The sequence below is a fragment of the Phragmites australis genome, chromosome 4 (assembly GCF_958298935.1).
Source record: "Phragmites australis chromosome 4, lpPhrAust1.1, whole genome shotgun sequence".
Classification (NCBI taxonomy): Eukaryota; Viridiplantae; Streptophyta; class Magnoliopsida; order Poales; family Poaceae; genus Phragmites; species Phragmites australis.
The window spans coordinates 817,865-834,244 of record NC_084924.1 but is presented as its reverse complement, the minus strand read 5'-3'; the positions used below and the strand labels follow the sequence as shown (position 1 = coordinate 834,244).

The 16,380-nt window shown below is 40.1% G+C and overlaps 3 protein-coding genes and 1 long non-coding RNA gene across 5 annotated transcripts; 1 reads left to right on the top strand and 3 right to left on the bottom strand.

The window, feature by feature from the left end:
* Positions 1 to 835: 835 nt before the first annotated feature.
* Positions 836 to 5,564, bottom strand: LOC133914995 (elongation factor Tu, mitochondrial-like). Its single transcript, XM_062357984.1, has 12 exons — positions 5,323 to 5,564; positions 5,101 to 5,176; positions 4,912 to 5,004; positions 4,738 to 4,812; positions 4,446 to 4,550; positions 4,262 to 4,352; positions 3,967 to 4,172; positions 2,657 to 2,740; positions 2,016 to 2,081; positions 1,881 to 1,943; positions 1,407 to 1,647; positions 836 to 1,197 (listed from the first exon to the last, which is right to left on the bottom strand). Exons 1-12 carry the CDS (start codon positions 5,493 to 5,495, stop codon positions 1,127 to 1,129), a joined length of 1,344 nt encoding a protein of 447 aa, XP_062213968.1. The 5' UTR covers positions 5,496 to 5,564; the 3' UTR covers positions 836 to 1,126.
* A 1,322-nt stretch (positions 5,565 to 6,886) lies between these two features.
* LOC133914997 (monothiol glutaredoxin-S7, chloroplastic-like) lies at positions 6,887 to 9,204 on the top strand. Its single transcript, XM_062357986.1, has 2 exons — positions 6,887 to 7,410; positions 8,830 to 9,204. The coding sequence occupies exons 1-2, from the start codon at positions 6,969 to 6,971 to the stop codon at positions 8,883 to 8,885; spliced, it is 498 nt and encodes a 165-aa protein (XP_062213970.1). The 5' UTR covers positions 6,887 to 6,968; the 3' UTR covers positions 8,886 to 9,204.
* A 645-nt stretch (positions 9,205 to 9,849) lies between these two features.
* On the bottom strand, positions 9,850 to 14,054 carry LOC133914996 (26S proteasome non-ATPase regulatory subunit 12 homolog A-like). Its single transcript, XM_062357985.1, has 11 exons — positions 13,889 to 14,054; positions 13,505 to 13,702; positions 12,176 to 12,283; positions 11,985 to 12,089; positions 11,807 to 11,863; positions 11,526 to 11,722; positions 11,076 to 11,175; positions 10,849 to 10,961; positions 10,605 to 10,758; positions 10,440 to 10,517; positions 9,850 to 10,349 (listed from the first exon to the last, which is right to left on the bottom strand). Exons 1-11 carry the CDS (start codon positions 13,889 to 13,891, stop codon positions 10,131 to 10,133), a joined length of 1,332 nt encoding a protein of 443 aa, XP_062213969.1. The 5' UTR covers positions 13,892 to 14,054; the 3' UTR covers positions 9,850 to 10,130.
* Positions 14,055 to 14,564: 510 nt separating this feature from the next.
* On the bottom strand, positions 14,565 to 15,830 carry LOC133914994 (uncharacterized). 2 transcript variants are annotated; one of them, XR_009909272.1, is made up of 3 exons: positions 15,168 to 15,830; positions 14,978 to 15,031; positions 14,565 to 14,645 (listed from the first exon to the last, which is right to left on the bottom strand). It is a non-coding gene; the product is annotated as an uncharacterized LOC133914994 (long non-coding RNA). The 2 variants fall into 2 exon arrangements; XR_009909273.1 differs by lacking the exon at positions 14,978 to 15,031.
* Positions 15,831 to 16,380: the final 550 nt, after the last annotated feature.

Here is a 16,380-nt window from a genome sequence, read left to right as displayed (position 1 = left end):
CACAACCTGCCCCGATGGTAACAAGGGGGGCCTCTTCTGGTGTCGTCTGCGACTACTATGACAAGAGGTGAACTGCTGAGCCATGCTCACCCCCCCCCCCCTCCCCGCTCAAAGATGCGTCTCTTCAGCACACACCTCAGACATCGCCTCATCAAGCGATGGGTGCAGACGGCGCGTCAGTAGTTGTGATCTGATAGTCTCAAACTCATGGTGAAACCGGGAGAGGAACTCGTGAACATGAAGAGTCGACCTCTGACTTCGGTGGCAATCACAACACCTGCAGGTGACAGCAGTACAGAACTCTGCACCCAAGTTGTCCAGACGCTACCAAAGGAAGAGTGAAGGCAACCCAGGGCGCTCCAGCAAGGGAGGCGGTAGTAGCGAGCTGAAGCTCGAAGGGGAGGGGGGCTGTAGTGATGGGAGCCGAAGCTCAAGGTGACAACAGGAGCAGAAGCAGGGGAGGAAGGGAAAGGGAGATAGAGCTACGTAGCTATCGAACGATGAAGACTCACCAGTGTCTAGCCAACGGCACGACGACAACAACCGTGAAAGGGACTGGATCGAGAGGGCAACGGCGGCTATAATATTATGTAACAAATGTGGAACTCACCGTATTCTATAGCCCTAAAATGATAGATATACAAGCATAGTGAGATGCAAATAAATCCCTGTACAAAGGGGTAAATGCAAGAGGAACATGTACAACTACCAACGTCGAGTACTTACTCTCAGGGTCACATGGTACGAGTGACATACACATAGGCACGTATCCACACAGCAATATTCTAAGGACACTCGATAAAATACCTTTTAAGACCAACTTGACAAAAAAGAATGAGCAATAAATATGCTTATGGTAACACTTGTCTTATTCAATCACAGAGCTATGCCCAAGAAGCGCGTTAACGCAGTAACTAACTACTGCGGTGTTATACAGCACCAACTCAACAAGGAAAAAATGGCATTGTTCAGAATGGTGGCCAGCCCAGCCAGCACTTGCTTTGCTCATGCATTAGAAGAAAAATGCACACGGGTTCCTTCTTCACTCTTCGCTCTCGTTTGTAGCCCGGTCGAACATATCAACATTCATCTGTTTACTAAATTGCTAAGGGAAAGGAGAAACAGATTAGCTAATAAGTTTGGAGACGACACCGGCACCAACAGTTCTCCCTCCTTCCCTCAGCGCAAATCTTTGCCCTGCGTTACATGAAAAGAGTGATGATGTTCGCTATTTTCATTTTGATACAAAATCTTCACTATAACAAATTCCCTAGTGTGAATTTCCTTCGCAGAAAAATCAAAACTTGATTGCGTAATGGCATCACACGACAAAAAAAGATGCATAATGTGCTAACAAAAGAAACGATTTATATCAAGAAAGCTGACTTTAAGAACAAAGTAGCTACCTGGTTCAAGAGGAACAGGTGATATCAACTCGAAAACTGCAGTTACATTGTCACCGGGCAAAACCATCTTCACGTCTTCAGGCAACTCAATTTTTCCAGTGATATCGGCAGTCCTGAAGTAGAACTGTGGCCTGTAATTTGAGACGAAGGCAGTGTGCCGACCACCTTCATCCTTTGTCAGGACGTATATTTCTGCCTCAAACCTTGTGTATGTCTTCAGACTACCAGGTTTGCACACCACCTGAAATAGTAGAAAATGACAGGACAATGTCAACAAAAGATGTCGCAATAATTTTACTACGGGAGAACCACAAATTGTGGAACTAACACAAAAGATAACCAAAAAAAGCACTGCAAACATTATTTGGTGATGACGGCACCATGCATCATTGATGTATGGCAATTTCCTGATTCATCAGTTCAGTAGATTTTGTAAAACTCCACTAGGTTCAACTTAAAGTCGGGAATGCTAACCTGGCCACGCTCTACATCACCACGCTTAAGACCACGAAGAAGAAGACCAACATTGTCACCAGCCTGTACAAAGATGCAAGTATGAGACTCTGCATCAATCAAAAACTTGGCACATTCTGCTTTCAGCATCATTACCTCTCCATGATCCAGTATCTTTTTGAACATCTCAACACCAGTAACCGTAGTCTTCAAGGGACCGCTCTGTGATCAAGAATATATTTCATCACAACACATCAAAGTATCAGTGCAGTGGGTACTAAATTTGAGAAAGGAAAACAAAGGAATTAGTTCTACCAGTTTCTGCAAAGTGTTGCATCTAGAGGCTACAGCAACTAATGTGTGTGTGTATTTGAAACAACTTGAAACCATCACTGTAAAGCTCAGTAGAAAATCATATTGTTGTGATTATTTATTGACTTCCATGTACAGTTCACCCGAAAACATAGATGCCAAGTAAAAAGTGGGCGGTATAGTCATATACTGGCACTCCCTCCACGTCCACCATCAGGCCTATGAGTCTATGACATGACCCAAAATAGAAGACATGGACCTGGTCAGTCTAGAACTCAGGAACCCTTAGGTCCTACTAACTGCTAACATACGGAGTTTCACTAACCAACAATTCACCCAATTATCCCCGTCCAAAAAAAATCACCCAATTCATACAATAACAATTATATAAAACAAATATTTGAAGTTTCATGTGATGTCACAGAATATATTCGACATGAATGGATTTCAGGGAATAAGAAAAGGCAAGTCAGATTCTAACTCACTTGCGTCAACCCTAATATCTCAACATCTTCACCAGTTTTAATTGTTCCCTGTTCAACACGACCAGTCACAACAGTGCCACGACCCTGCAGACAAAAACACAATTAATTGATATCATCATTAAATGGTACATGGCAATGATGAAATTTTCGCAAGAATTTGTCATTGGTGATTCATGGAGCAATTGAACCTAAAAGTACAAAATAACCCCCATTGCTCCATCGATGCTTATGGAGCAATAGACTGTCTAATAACTTTACCAACCCATAATTACATTGAAAACATGGCAGCACGAGAAAGGAAATTGTATAGTGTAAAAGCCACTTAAAGATGCCACAACGTTGTAAGCAAATTAGCCTAACATAGTTTGGTTGAAGGCTGCCCACTGAAAATCCCATCTTTGTCTCTACACCATAAGAGATGTAGGAATATAACATCATACAGACCACAGGTATCAATTGTACATGATTATAACTGGGAAATAACTCCAGGACAAGTAGAGTATGGATTGCAAGGGTAATTTATCCACAGCATACCCATCAAGTGCACACAATATGGAGAACACCAAAGATTAAACATGAAAAAAATCATTATACAATATAATTGCAAGGGTAATTTATCCACAGCATACCCATCAAGTGCACACAATATGGAGAACACCAAAGATTAAACATGAAAAAAATCATTATACAATATAATTGACACAAGGTACGTCTCAGCCTGAAATAATTTACAAATATCACCTAACACCAGATTGTACTGTAGACACCTATCACTGAACAGTTGAAGCATTGTTTTAATGCTCAGTCTATCCGATCAAAAATACAAATCAGTTAGGACATTGACATGGTCTCTAAGATGACACTTTGACTAGCAATTTCTATGACAATATGTCATTTCAAACAAAAAGAACTGTATATTCTTCAAGTATTCTTTTCATGATGGACCTAATAACGTCAATTTTATGTTGCCAATCTACATAATTATTTATATATTGATGGTAAAAAAACTGACCAACAAGGATCCTTGAATCAAAGGGAGTAGAATATTGCTGTTTTGTTTTTTAGTCTCCACAGTACTCAATTGTTCACACATCCATATATCTGAATATATAGTGTTTATACATGGATGCCGAAAAGCTCAGCATTCACTGAATCAGTGGCTTCCATCCTAAATAATACACTACAACTCATTTCCGTGGTTTAAAGACCATTCGAGATTAAATGCGACCAAGGAAACATCCCAGTGAAGAAGAAACATCATAATTGTATATCTAGTTCATTCTGTAGTACTCATCATTAAATCTAATCACCTGGATAGAGAAAACATCTTCTATTGGCATCAAGAAAGGCTTATCAAGCTGTCTCACAGGATCAGGGATGTACTCATCAACTGCATCCATTAGTTTCAAAATGGCATTCTTTCCAGTCTCATCGTTGGTACCCTGCAAGGCCGACAAAGCCGATCCACGGATGATCGGAATCTCATCACCTGGAAACTTGTAGAAACTGAGGAGCTCTGCAGAAAATGAGAGGGAACAAAATGACCTTAGAACAGAAATACAAAAATCATATAGAAGTAATGCAGAGACATGAATGCTAGCATACCTCGAAGCTCCATCTCTACAAGTTCTAATAACTCAGGATCATCAACAGCATCAACTTTGTTTAAGAAACATACAAGTGAAGGTACACCAACCTAAAAACCAAGCACATGTTAATCTGATCAGAACAGCAAAGACAGCAGGTGAAAGAAGCATTTCAAATTAGAAAATAAGTAAGAATTTGAAACCTGTCGGGCAAGAAGAATATGCTCCTTTGTTTGTGGCATCGGACCATCAGGAGCTGACACGACAAGAATACCACCATCCATTTGAGCAGCTCCAGTGATCATGTTCTAGAATTTTCACAGCAAAATAGATTTGGATCATAAACAACAGAGAATGCATGCTGGACAAGTGTATAATCTAATAGCTCTGGATGGCTGACTTTCGCTCAGATATTCTCAATTTAACATGCAAACAACTTTCACTCATAAAACCTCAAATTTTCCACTCGAGAGAGAAAACATAGCTAGTATTTACCTTGACATAATCAGCATGTCCTGGGCAATCCACATGAGCGTAATGCCTTTTAGCAGTCTCGTACTCCACATGAGCCTACACAAACAATCCACAAGGATCACTGCTTGAGCTCCAAATGAAGATAGACAAAAAGACCATCTGGCCCAAAAGATAAAACATGCTCTAAGACCCAACTGTTGCAATGGTGATTCCTCTAGCTTTCTCCTCAGGAGCCTTGTCGATCTCGTCAAAAGCAACCGCTTTGGCCTTCCCGGCCTCGGCTAGCACCTGCAGGGGGGGGGGGGGGGGGGAACGCAGTCGAATCATCCTAATAGTTTGGAAATCTAGCGAGCAATGAACCATCACTATATAAACGCACCCAACCTTCGTAATCGCAGCAGTGAGAGTGGTTTTGCCGTGATCTACGTGCCCAATGGTGCCGACGTTTACATGAGGCTTCCTGCCACAGATTCACCCGGATTCAAACCACGGATCAATCACACGAACCTATGGAGGAAACACGAATGATACGAAGCCATGGAGGAAACACGAATCGGAACCGAGAAGCAAGTGGGCACGGGCGGATCTGGGCAAAGAAGTACTGACGTGCGGGTGAATGTGGCCATGGACCTCGCCCAGAGGCTCGCAGCCATCAGCGGCGGCTGGGCCGGCGCATCAGGGAGCGTCGCGGGGGCCGAGATCGCGGCGGCGCGGAAGATGGGGTAGGAGAAGAGGCGGCGCGAGCCGGGGTTACGGAACACTGCGGCGGCGGCGGCCATTGCGTCGCGGCGGCGCGCGAGCAGAGGACGGGAGATGGGTTTAGGGCTTTAGAAGGGAAAAAGGGAGCGGGACGCCACGCTGCTCTTCATCTAACCAACCAACCGTGAGGGGACGGCGCGTTGGGCCGTTGGATCTTCAGGCCCATTCAACTGCATCTCATGGGCCACACGATATCTCGCTTCGGATTTTTTTTTTTAATTTTTCAAATTTAATAATTTTAGACGGCCATGCGAAAAACCGTTTGCGAAAGCTAAACGATAGCATTTTCTACATTATTATTTTTTAAAAATTTTATGACCATTTCCGCAGTTTTTAATTTTAAGAACAATAAAATGCTATATTTTTAGGATGGTAGCATCTCGCCGCCATTGAAATTCCGACGGGCTACTATTCATGCTATTTTTTAAATATGTGTCTAAAAATTTTAATAGTAAATTTCATAAACTTACATTGTGAGTATCAAAACTATCATAAAATTATAATTTCTCTCTCTTATTTCATAAAACCACACTTATATTATATTATTTTATTACAAAACTACACTTCTTTTAGCTTAACTATCAAAAAATTATATTTTTCACCTCTTATTTCACAAAATCACACATACTTTACCTTATCTTACCATAAAACTATATTTCTATTATTGTAAACTGATCTGATAAGACAGATCCACACATCATACTTATAAGCTTTTCCCCTCATCATTTGATACCGTAACCGACTACATCATATCACAATTACTTGCCAGATTAGTAGATCCTACCTGATCTTTGTGCTCCTTCTCTTATAACCAACTTATTTGACGTGAGTTGAATTTCTAAACGTGAAAAATCAGCGTTGATAGGGGTTGCCATGTCACCATTTAGCAGCACAAATTGTACCATGTCAACTCCCATCAACACCATTTAGGCGGCTAAATAGTATCATACCAATTCTCATGACACCAATTTTTTACGTCTAGGAATTTAACTCATGTCAAATTGGTTTCTTCTAAGAGAATGAGCATAAAGATCAATTAGGATCTACCAACTTGGTAAGCAATTGTGATATGATGTAATTGTCAACGTCAGCAAACGGTGAGGTTTGAATCCTATAAGTATGACGCGTTGGCTTATCTTATCAGATTTTATCATAATAATAGAAACATAGTTTTGTGATAAAGTGATGCAAAATAAGTACGGTTTTGTAAAATAGTAGAGGGAAATGTAGTTTTGTGATAGTTAAAAAAAATAGAATTTTAAAATAAATTGATGCAAAAAAGGTGTGATTTTATGGGATATGAGAAAGAAAATGTGGTTTTATGATAGTTTTGATTATTTTAATTAGTTATGCGAAATTTACTTAATCGTTGAATTTAAAAAATAAAAATATCTCTTTCGCCACGGCCACAAAAAAGGAAAAAAAATATTTCCACCACACCCACGAGGCCACGACTCCGTACCATCCGTCGCCGCTCTCGAGACGCCACCGCCATGGCCGCCTCCGCCCCGGCCGCCAGGGCTCTCGCCGGCGCCTCCCTCCCGCTCCCCCTCTCCGCGAGGCCGCGGGTTGCCTTGCTCCCCCGTGCTCCTCTTCCAACTTGTCGCCTCAGCCTCAGCCGGCCCGCTCAGCTGTCGGCGCGCGGTCGATCGGTGCGGTGCCTGGCGCTGGGCCCGGAGATGCGGGCGACGCTGGACAAGGTGGTGGAGTCGCACAAGGTGGTTCTGTTCATGAAGGGGACCAAGGACTTTCCGCAGTGCGGATTCTCCCACACCGTGGTGCAGATCCTCCGTTCGCTGGATGCCCCCTTTGAGACGCTCGACGTGCTCGCCAACGAGGCGCTCCGGCAGGGGCTCAAGGAGTACTCCAGCTGGCCCACCTTCCCGCAGCTTTACATCGATGGCGAGTTCTTCGGCGGATGCGACATCACCGTTGGTATAGATGCTTTCTCACTCGCCCACCATCCCGCAGCTACCAACGCGCCTCAAAAGTCGAGTCTTTTGTTAAACTCGTCCTGTCATGATACGGGGGATCTGAGCGGTTTTATGGAGAATTTGCATTCGTCTGGCATCAGGATTCAGGACGTGCTAATCCTAATCAGACATTTTGGGAGTTTATCACTAAGATGGTAGATTTCTCAGTTGATGAGTGGAAGCTCCATACCTGTGTTGCTATTTACGAGCATATCATAGTTTGCACATGCTGAAGGCATACTAGGGAGTAGTGTCTGGTTGGTTCACACGCACGCATCCTATCCCGATCTCAATTCAGTTGAAAACTCTTTGCTGGTCTAGAGAAACTCGTTGGCATAAATCATTCCTTCTCTTTCTTAATTGCAGTATTTGTGCACAGTAAAGGCATCCTCTAAATAATAAAGAAATAACTATGTTTGCTATTTGCATAAACGTCATATGAACTAAATCTTTATGCAATTTATATCCATATTTACTGCATCCTTGTGTGTGTATTCCAATTTGTTTTGTCTATAGGAGGCCAGCTATCACTGTTGTTTATTGTAGTTGAAAGAGGTTGGGGTAGTGGCATAGACATGAACCAGCTGGGTTCATCACATTGAAGAAAATATTTTATGGCTCAGTGCCAAATACAAGAAATAAGACCACCCTCTGCAGACCAAGAAATGTTAGAATGGTCTGAGCTTTTGTGATAATCAGGGACTGTTCTTGTCCTCAAGTTTTTCCACAAGGGAGAACATTTCCCATCCCATAACTCGATTTGATTGATGACAAGCCATCTGTAATTCCTTCCTAGCTATATGAGTCAAATAAGAGCAGCTGAACTATTACTGATCGATGAGCACAAATCCCATTCCCGCACCATCGGTCATTAACTCATTATTTGTTACCATCTCCAATCCAAAAATATTGTATCGTTAGTATTTGCACGACCTCCGAATACTACCTGCTTTACTGTTTTAGACTGTAGAGCTGATATTATAGGTTTATTCCATCCCAGGATGTGATGGTGTTGGAAAGAAAACATGCAAAGTTAGTGTTAAAAAGGATGAATGATGTTTATGTACTGAAATTAAGGTGAGTGGTGTAAAATGTGAACTGCTGAGCTTGACTAGGAGAAAATGTGCAAACGCACACAAATCTACCATGCAAAGGCAATCATCGCATATAAGTAGAAAACACTGCACACGCACCCTGCAGTTGCCTGTACACATTCATGTACCTTAAATTTTTGTCACAATAGTCATTTTTCAGATACTTGAGTAACCGAATCCATACATGAGATATGTTATTTAATTTTGTTTTCTACAACAACTCACGTACGGATTTTATCGCAGTGTTTCAGCTGGGCTTAATGCTTACATTGCTGTGTATTTTGCAGAAGCATACAAGAGTGGAGAACTGCAGGAAACACTAGAGAAAGCGATGTGTTCTTAGAGACCATTGAACCACGAGTCCACGACATATAGTTAATCAAAATGTTGTAACTATACAATTCAGTCATGTTGAAGAACTAGAGATGCTAAGCTGTAGACAATTCATGTCCAAATGTTCGCCTGCACCTTGACTGTGATAAATTTTCTGCAATCTGTGGTCAATCATAATTATTTTGCAGTTTGTGGTCCAAATGTTCCCATGTAGTATGTAGTAGTACTACCAGATTATTTCCTCCATTTTATTTTGAACTCCCACCAGTATGTGTAATCAATTGGCTTCATGAAGAATTGCATCTGTATAGTTTGTTGTTCACTGTTTACCCTCCCTATAAATCAGCTGGAGAAAGCCGAAACAGCACGTTGTAGCTGGAGCAGACGATCTAATCACACGCACTTTGATTGATCGATTATATGTATATGTATGTATATGTGCACATGTGTGTGTGTGCGCTTGTGCATGTAGAGAGAGAGAGAGAGAGAGCATGCTGATGCTAATGTGAACACAAGGCTAATGTGAATGTGTGAGATAAACCAAAGGGGCAGCCTGACAGACCTCACCCGTTTTGGATTGACGAGTTTGAACATGTGAATTTGCAGCATCCAAAAAAGTTCTTTTGTAATTTTGCAGATATGTTGGGCTCTAGCCTATACGACAATGCTTTTTTTTTTTTTTTCCTGAAAGTGGTGTAAAACCGAATGAGAATGATTGGAGTCGCATATGAGAACACCGATTCAGTTCACGTGATCTCAGTTAAGCGTCTGTTGACAGTTTCAACGTTACAACTCGTACGGTTCAGTTTCTAATGTACAGATCGATGTGTGCACCAAGCAAAGCAAAATGCTTTGCCAAATGGCACTGATTTTGAAAGACGGTTTGTTAAATCGTGCATGCTTAAGAGTATGAAATACGCTTTACTAACAAAGGCACCTGATCATCTGCCAACGATTCAGTGGGAAGCTGGATCTAGTTTTCAAGAGCAGGTATCTGATTGCAGATCTAAGAATTCAAAAAATGTTCAGGGAGATACACGAGTAAAGCAAACTGGAGGACAGTATGCCCCAACAATAAATAGTATTCATCGTTCTGTTGCTGTAGTATCTTCTTAAGATCGATGACGCCTGCACGAATTTCCAAAGCAAACAGGTGACGCTTGGGCAGTGTATTGCTAGGTGTCCTGTAGTTTGTGAAATTTGACCACAGCAGGGAACCTAAAGCAAACCAGCCAACGCCAAAATGGTTTACACATTAAGCTTTCAACACAGCTTTGTGGATCATGGTCTCCTTGTGTATTTGGTGGCAGCTCTTCTCAACAAGGTCAAGAAGCTTCTCAAGATTCGTGGCCCATGAGTTGAGTATACCGTTGCTGTCTTGAGCTGTCCGGAAGCTTACAACTCCCATCGACCTGTCAATCTTCGCAATCAAAGATTTTGAGTTCACCATGTCTGAAAGATGCTTCTCTGCCTCCTGAGAGATATTAGTGTAGGGCCAGTCGGATATCTCATGAATTACATCAAGAAAAGGTACAATGTCACGCCAATGTGGGAAAATACAAACCTGCAAACTCAGGCAAAGAAGATCCGCAAGCCTCTTGAGTGTAATCCTTGAATAGTACTTGGAGACAACCAAGATATTCTGAACACAGCAAGAATTGAGATTCAATGGACCAGCACAAGGCAAAATAACAAAATAAATATAGACCAAGCAGAAAGTAAGCCATACATGTTCAATGATCCGCAGCTTCAAATCTTCTGCAGCTTTGGCACCCAAAGCTCCTCCAAGATAATTCTTCTCATTTTCGTATTCATCCTTGAAGAATTCCCACAAACTTGTCCACTGAATCACCTCCATGGTAACCAGCTGCTTCAGCAGTAATCTATTTTTTCCATCCCAACAGGAAAAGTTAAGTGATTAGATAAGCCCACCCAGGGTTATGAGATTGCAATTCTGAAAGACACAACTGCACCTGAAATTTGGGATCTCGGAAAGGTTTTTATCCTCTAGAGTAGCGTTGAGAAGGCTCGATTGCATTGGATCATGAGGTGATAACACCAAGTACCAACATATCTTCCTAAGAACCTGCAATTGAATTCAGGCAGTCAGATAATTATTAAGGGTGTTGGGGGGGGGGGGGGGCATGTGTGTGTGTGTGTGTGTGTGTGTGTGTGTGAGAGAGAGAGAGAGAGAGATCACCGGTGTCCACTTTGCTGGATCCTCTTTTATTGATGGAATATCATAAATTGCCTTGTAACAACGGCAGATTTCCAGGTAATCATTGTTATGCGAGTAATACCTGCGAATAGACAATGAAGAATTATGATTGCCTCCAATATGAAACGTAATTGTGAACCATAATGTTAGTAATTAAGAGCTTGAGAGATGCAGCTATTCAAACAGGGACACTAAAGCCTTCAGGATCTAAATCATACAAATGATGCACTCCACAAAAAAGGCATTCAGGAGCTACTGGACTAACCATACTCTGACATTAAAAAAATTGGAAAGTTAATGGGGGAGAAAGAGGAAATGAACGAGAATTTCCATAGGTAATACAGCTTGCAGCAATGGTAATCAAATAGCAGTCCAATTGTGCAATTATGGATTGCCTCTATATTAATCTAACTGAGCAGAAGCATCACATACCGAATCATCAGTTCATAGTAGATGCGCTTCAATTCTAGGAGGGAAGGTATCTCAGCAGGAGCATCCTGAACAATATTGTCACCTTCTTTCGGTTTCTTTTTTTCCTTTGATGGATCTGCGTCAAATACTCTAGTGCTGATTTTCCTGGATAAAATTTGTGCTCGAACATAATCTTGACGATCCAGACATAGCCGGACCTATGATAATGATAACAGTAAGTTTCCATGAATCGGCATTTCATAAAAAATAAAAGTTTTTATTGTTGTCAATTGGCAGCATACCTGCTCGAGAATGAAAGCGATTTTCTCTGTCTTCGCCATGGAGCCAAATGTTTCAACCTGAGAAACAGCTTGTTAATCCATGAAGTCATATATGGTTCAAAACAGCACTAGAGAATGACAAAAACATTATTACAGATGTGAGTTATATGTCCTCAATTCTACTGCAGTGCAAACTTACAGCAACTTCTTGCGTCAAATCAGCAGCCTCATCAATCTGTCCCTGCTCCTCTTTGATTTTTGCAAGTCTTTTGATCAATCTTGCTCTCTCTATCTCAACATAAATCTACAGTAGCACAACTGTGAGATTACACACATGAAGTCGATGAATCTTAAAGCAGTAAAAAATTATCAAGCAGAAAAGATTCTCACTTTGCCAGCAGAGACGCTGCTCAATGTTTTAATTAGCTCAATGCGTGTGTCCATGTCTGGAGTCAAATCAATGTACTCCATTGCTTTCTGAACCATGGCAGTAATGGCCTGCAATAAAGAACAGTGACATTGGGATTAGTGCAAAGTAAGCGAAGATAAAATAATACCAATTGTATATAGTTTGGCCTGCTTAAGAGATATTCACCAATTCATAAACAAATAAAGATGGCAGATAGATCTGAAAGGAAAGATACTGGTTTGAGTGAAGCAAGATTGTGACTGTTTTGTTAGTGTGTGCCATAATGAGACTTTTTTTCCCCTTTTGAGTCAAAGGAACTATATAATGTTATGAGCTAAAGCATTCTGATAATGGGCGAAACATTTCCAGAGGTATGAATGCTAAGCCATTGTTACATGGTTGGAGCATGTGCAAGCAACTAACCCAGTGAATACATGGGCATAAAGACAGATAAACCAAAAAAATTTGCTGCAGATAAACAATAACATTGTGGTTGTTCAACAATGTATAGGATCAACGCACATACTGCTATAAGTGCAATTCTTCACTGATGCTACAGATGATACTTACCCTGAGAAACAACCAAATGAAAACCAGTTCGAGAGATTTGCATCAACATTACAGCTAAACATCGGTACAGATAACATGCAGAAGGGCATTCAGGCTACAAAGTGAAAGGATGGTATACACTAAGAAATATACAGCAAAACTAACACTAGGAAAAGAAAATTGTATGCATGCTTAATGTTTGATGTGGAAGAATGGTGGACCGTGTTGAGTGCAAAGAGAAATAGTCGGTATTGTTAACTTTAATCTCATCTAAAGAGAAAATGTAATAATAACAATGGTTGCTGCAAGGAGTAACAATGTTAAAAGGTAAGATTTGTCTTCCTATTATTCCAAATCCTTACAAATGCAGCAAACATTTTCTAGTTTCTAGAAGAGCAAACTGTATTTCACACCTACTTCCTTCAAGCATAAATAATTTGAAAGGTAACTTTGGTCGTTGAAACATATTCTGCTGCTATATCAGTTCCACCTTCTTTGAACATCCAAATCAATTGAAGTTCAGATCGATAGCTAAAACTTAGAACTATAGTTAACACCAAGAGCATGGCAACAAAATTTAAGAGTGTGCACATATTTGTTTAGTTACTTCAATCACGTATGTTTTGCAGAAATTTTGAAGTTTAAACACCACCCTAGTTTCGTACAAGTCAAATAAATTGCTAAACCGCAGCTGAAAGGTCAAATAGACATAAGCCAATACAACACATATGAGAAGGGTGGTGAATTCTCGCGAAATGAACCTGCTTAAGTTGGCCCCTCCTCTTGGAGAGGAGCACGATCTGGTCGTTAAGCGTCTTCCACGCGCCGGCCTTGTAGCAGAGCTCGACGATGTCGATGACGGCCTTCCGCGTGCCGGCGACATCGCCGCTCAGCCTCATCTGTTTCTCGACGTTCAGGAGCGACTCTATCGCCGCATCGAGGTTGGTACTATCGCCCTCCTGCACCCATACAGCAACAGCAAAGTCAGAATGCTAAGCCGCGAGTAAATCGGCGCGAGATCGAAACCCTATGCGGGGAACGCGGGCGGGCGGGGGCCCGGCCGAAACCCTAGGAAACGGGACGGCACGAGGAGAGACGAGGTAGGGATGTTGGGAGGGTGATGAGCAGGCGGACGGGGAGCTAACCATGGTCGGGATCGCGGGGAGGCGGCGGCGGCGGCGGAGGAGATCTGTTCGGAGGCGGCTTCGCTTACTTGCGAGCGGGGAAGTAGGGCTTTGTGGTGGCGTTTTGCGTGGACGCCCTCGCAAGCAGAGATGGCCAAATGTCTGTCGACCGGTCGGTACGGTTCGTCTAGGCACGGCTCCATAGATCATAAACCCAATAAAACTAGACGGGTTGGCGCGCTACGCTGCGCCAGTTTAATATCTATGTGAAGAAAGTAATATACCGAATGCACAATCTATAACTCATTCCATAAAAAGAAAAAGAAAAGGTACTGAATCCTATAACTCACCATTAAATCTCATAAGTTGTTGAAGTAAAAATGATCGAAACTGAAAAGACGGCAGGGATATTTTCCCATCATCACAACATAGGTTATAAACAATCCGTTTTTCTGTATATGAACTGAGATAGACAATACGTTCTTGATACCAGAAAATAGCTCCACATTTATTACATTTATAGTCAGGTGCACCATAATATGATTTATCTTTGTATGTTTCTATAAAAAAAATAGAAATATAATAGATAAAACAGAATATTGATTTACATAAGAAGGTAGCTAGCAACCTATACTTATAGTGTACAATAATAGAAATAAATAAGTGATCATAATGTAAAGGGGGGAAATTCGGTTACCTTTCAAGAAAGATATATATTCTTTGCGTGTCGCAAAGCTTGATTCTAATGATAACATTGATGAATCACCCATTCTTAAAGCTGTAAATCAGTATGAAAAAAAAAAAGAAACAATAGTCATATTGGGTAAAAAAAATAGACAAATTGGAAATATATTGAAGCTATAGATATAGTATTTTGATCTATAGAATATATGTACTCCAGGGTGGCATTTATATATAACATAAATAAAGATGATCTTGCTGCGCTACAGCTTTGTATTGATTAACACGTCTTCTTTTAGCACGATTTTCAGTAACAATGTATGGAGGCACTATAGGGCAGAAATAATCTCCTATACCAAAGAGAAAAAAAAAATTAATTATCTTTTTTATGTATATTTAAATAAGAATTTGATAAGATATAGATCTAACTTTCTGCATCTTGATGTCTCTTTTGATGTTGTATATACGTCCATGTTGTGTCTCCTAAAAAAGAACCATATGGTCAATCGTTTTTTTTTTTTTAAGTGAGAAACCTTTTTCTTTTTTTTTTTCCCAAACATATATCTATATTATGTTAATCATTATTAATGAGAGGAGGGGAGAGGGCAACATGATTTACCTTGTTTTGGTATACACGTCGCTGTATTTCTTGTAACAATATTAGTTTGGTTGTTGGTTGAACCTGTACACGTACGGTAGAAATAAATGGTAGCATATATCAATTATTATTAGTGAAGGTTGTGTGTAGGATGAAGGGGAGGGGAAAAAAGGAAGGGAAAAAGCTGTACCTTGTCCCGGAGTAGGTGGCTCTGTATCTGTCGTAGTAATGTTAATTTGGTTGTTAATTAATAGAATATGTGAACAATATTAAAAGAAGTTAAGATGGTTTCTACTTCGCCCTTCCCCCGGAATAGGAAATATGTGAGAGAAGATGAAGTGTTATTGGCATACCTAAAGAATAAATAAATGGTATGTCTGAATTTAATGATAAAGAACGTTTCTGTCGATTTCGTTGTCTTCGAGGTTCACCAACATATGACATTTTGCAACTAATACATGTGATAAACACAGCTTTCCATTTTATATAACAGCAAGGAAAACATATGAGAATAAGAGGAAAAATGTAATAATATATATACATTAGAAAAAATAATTATGTCCTCTTCATATGTTATGCTTAATATATATGTACATACATGTAGTATGTTTGTAACTAACTAATAGGTGCAAGAAATATAGATTCACATTTGATATAACAGTAAATAAGACATAGGAGAGGAGACAGATATGGTTTGCATTTTAACTAACTAACTAACTAACTAACTAACTAACTATATATATATATATATATATATATATATATATATATATATATATATATATATATATATATATATATATATATATATATATGAGCTCAAAATATATCCATACATTAAAAAATAATCATGTTCTCTTCGTATGTTATGTAACATGAGCTCAAAATATATCCATACACTACAAAAATAATCATGTTCTCTTCGTATGTTATGCTTAAATACACGTATTTACATATAGTACGTTGGCAGCTAACTAATAGATGCAAGAAATATAGATTTGCATTTCATATAGCAGCAAACAAAACATAGAACAGGATGGAGGGAAAAAAAAAGTAATTTGCAACTATCTAATAGATGCAACAAACGTAGATATAAATGGGATATATATTTATTTAGAAGAATGCTATGTATGTTATATAAGTTTTGAACAATATCATATAAATGTAATAAGAATCAGATATGTTCTATTCCAATGTCACATGTGACTCTACAATTAATACTTTCAAATGTCAT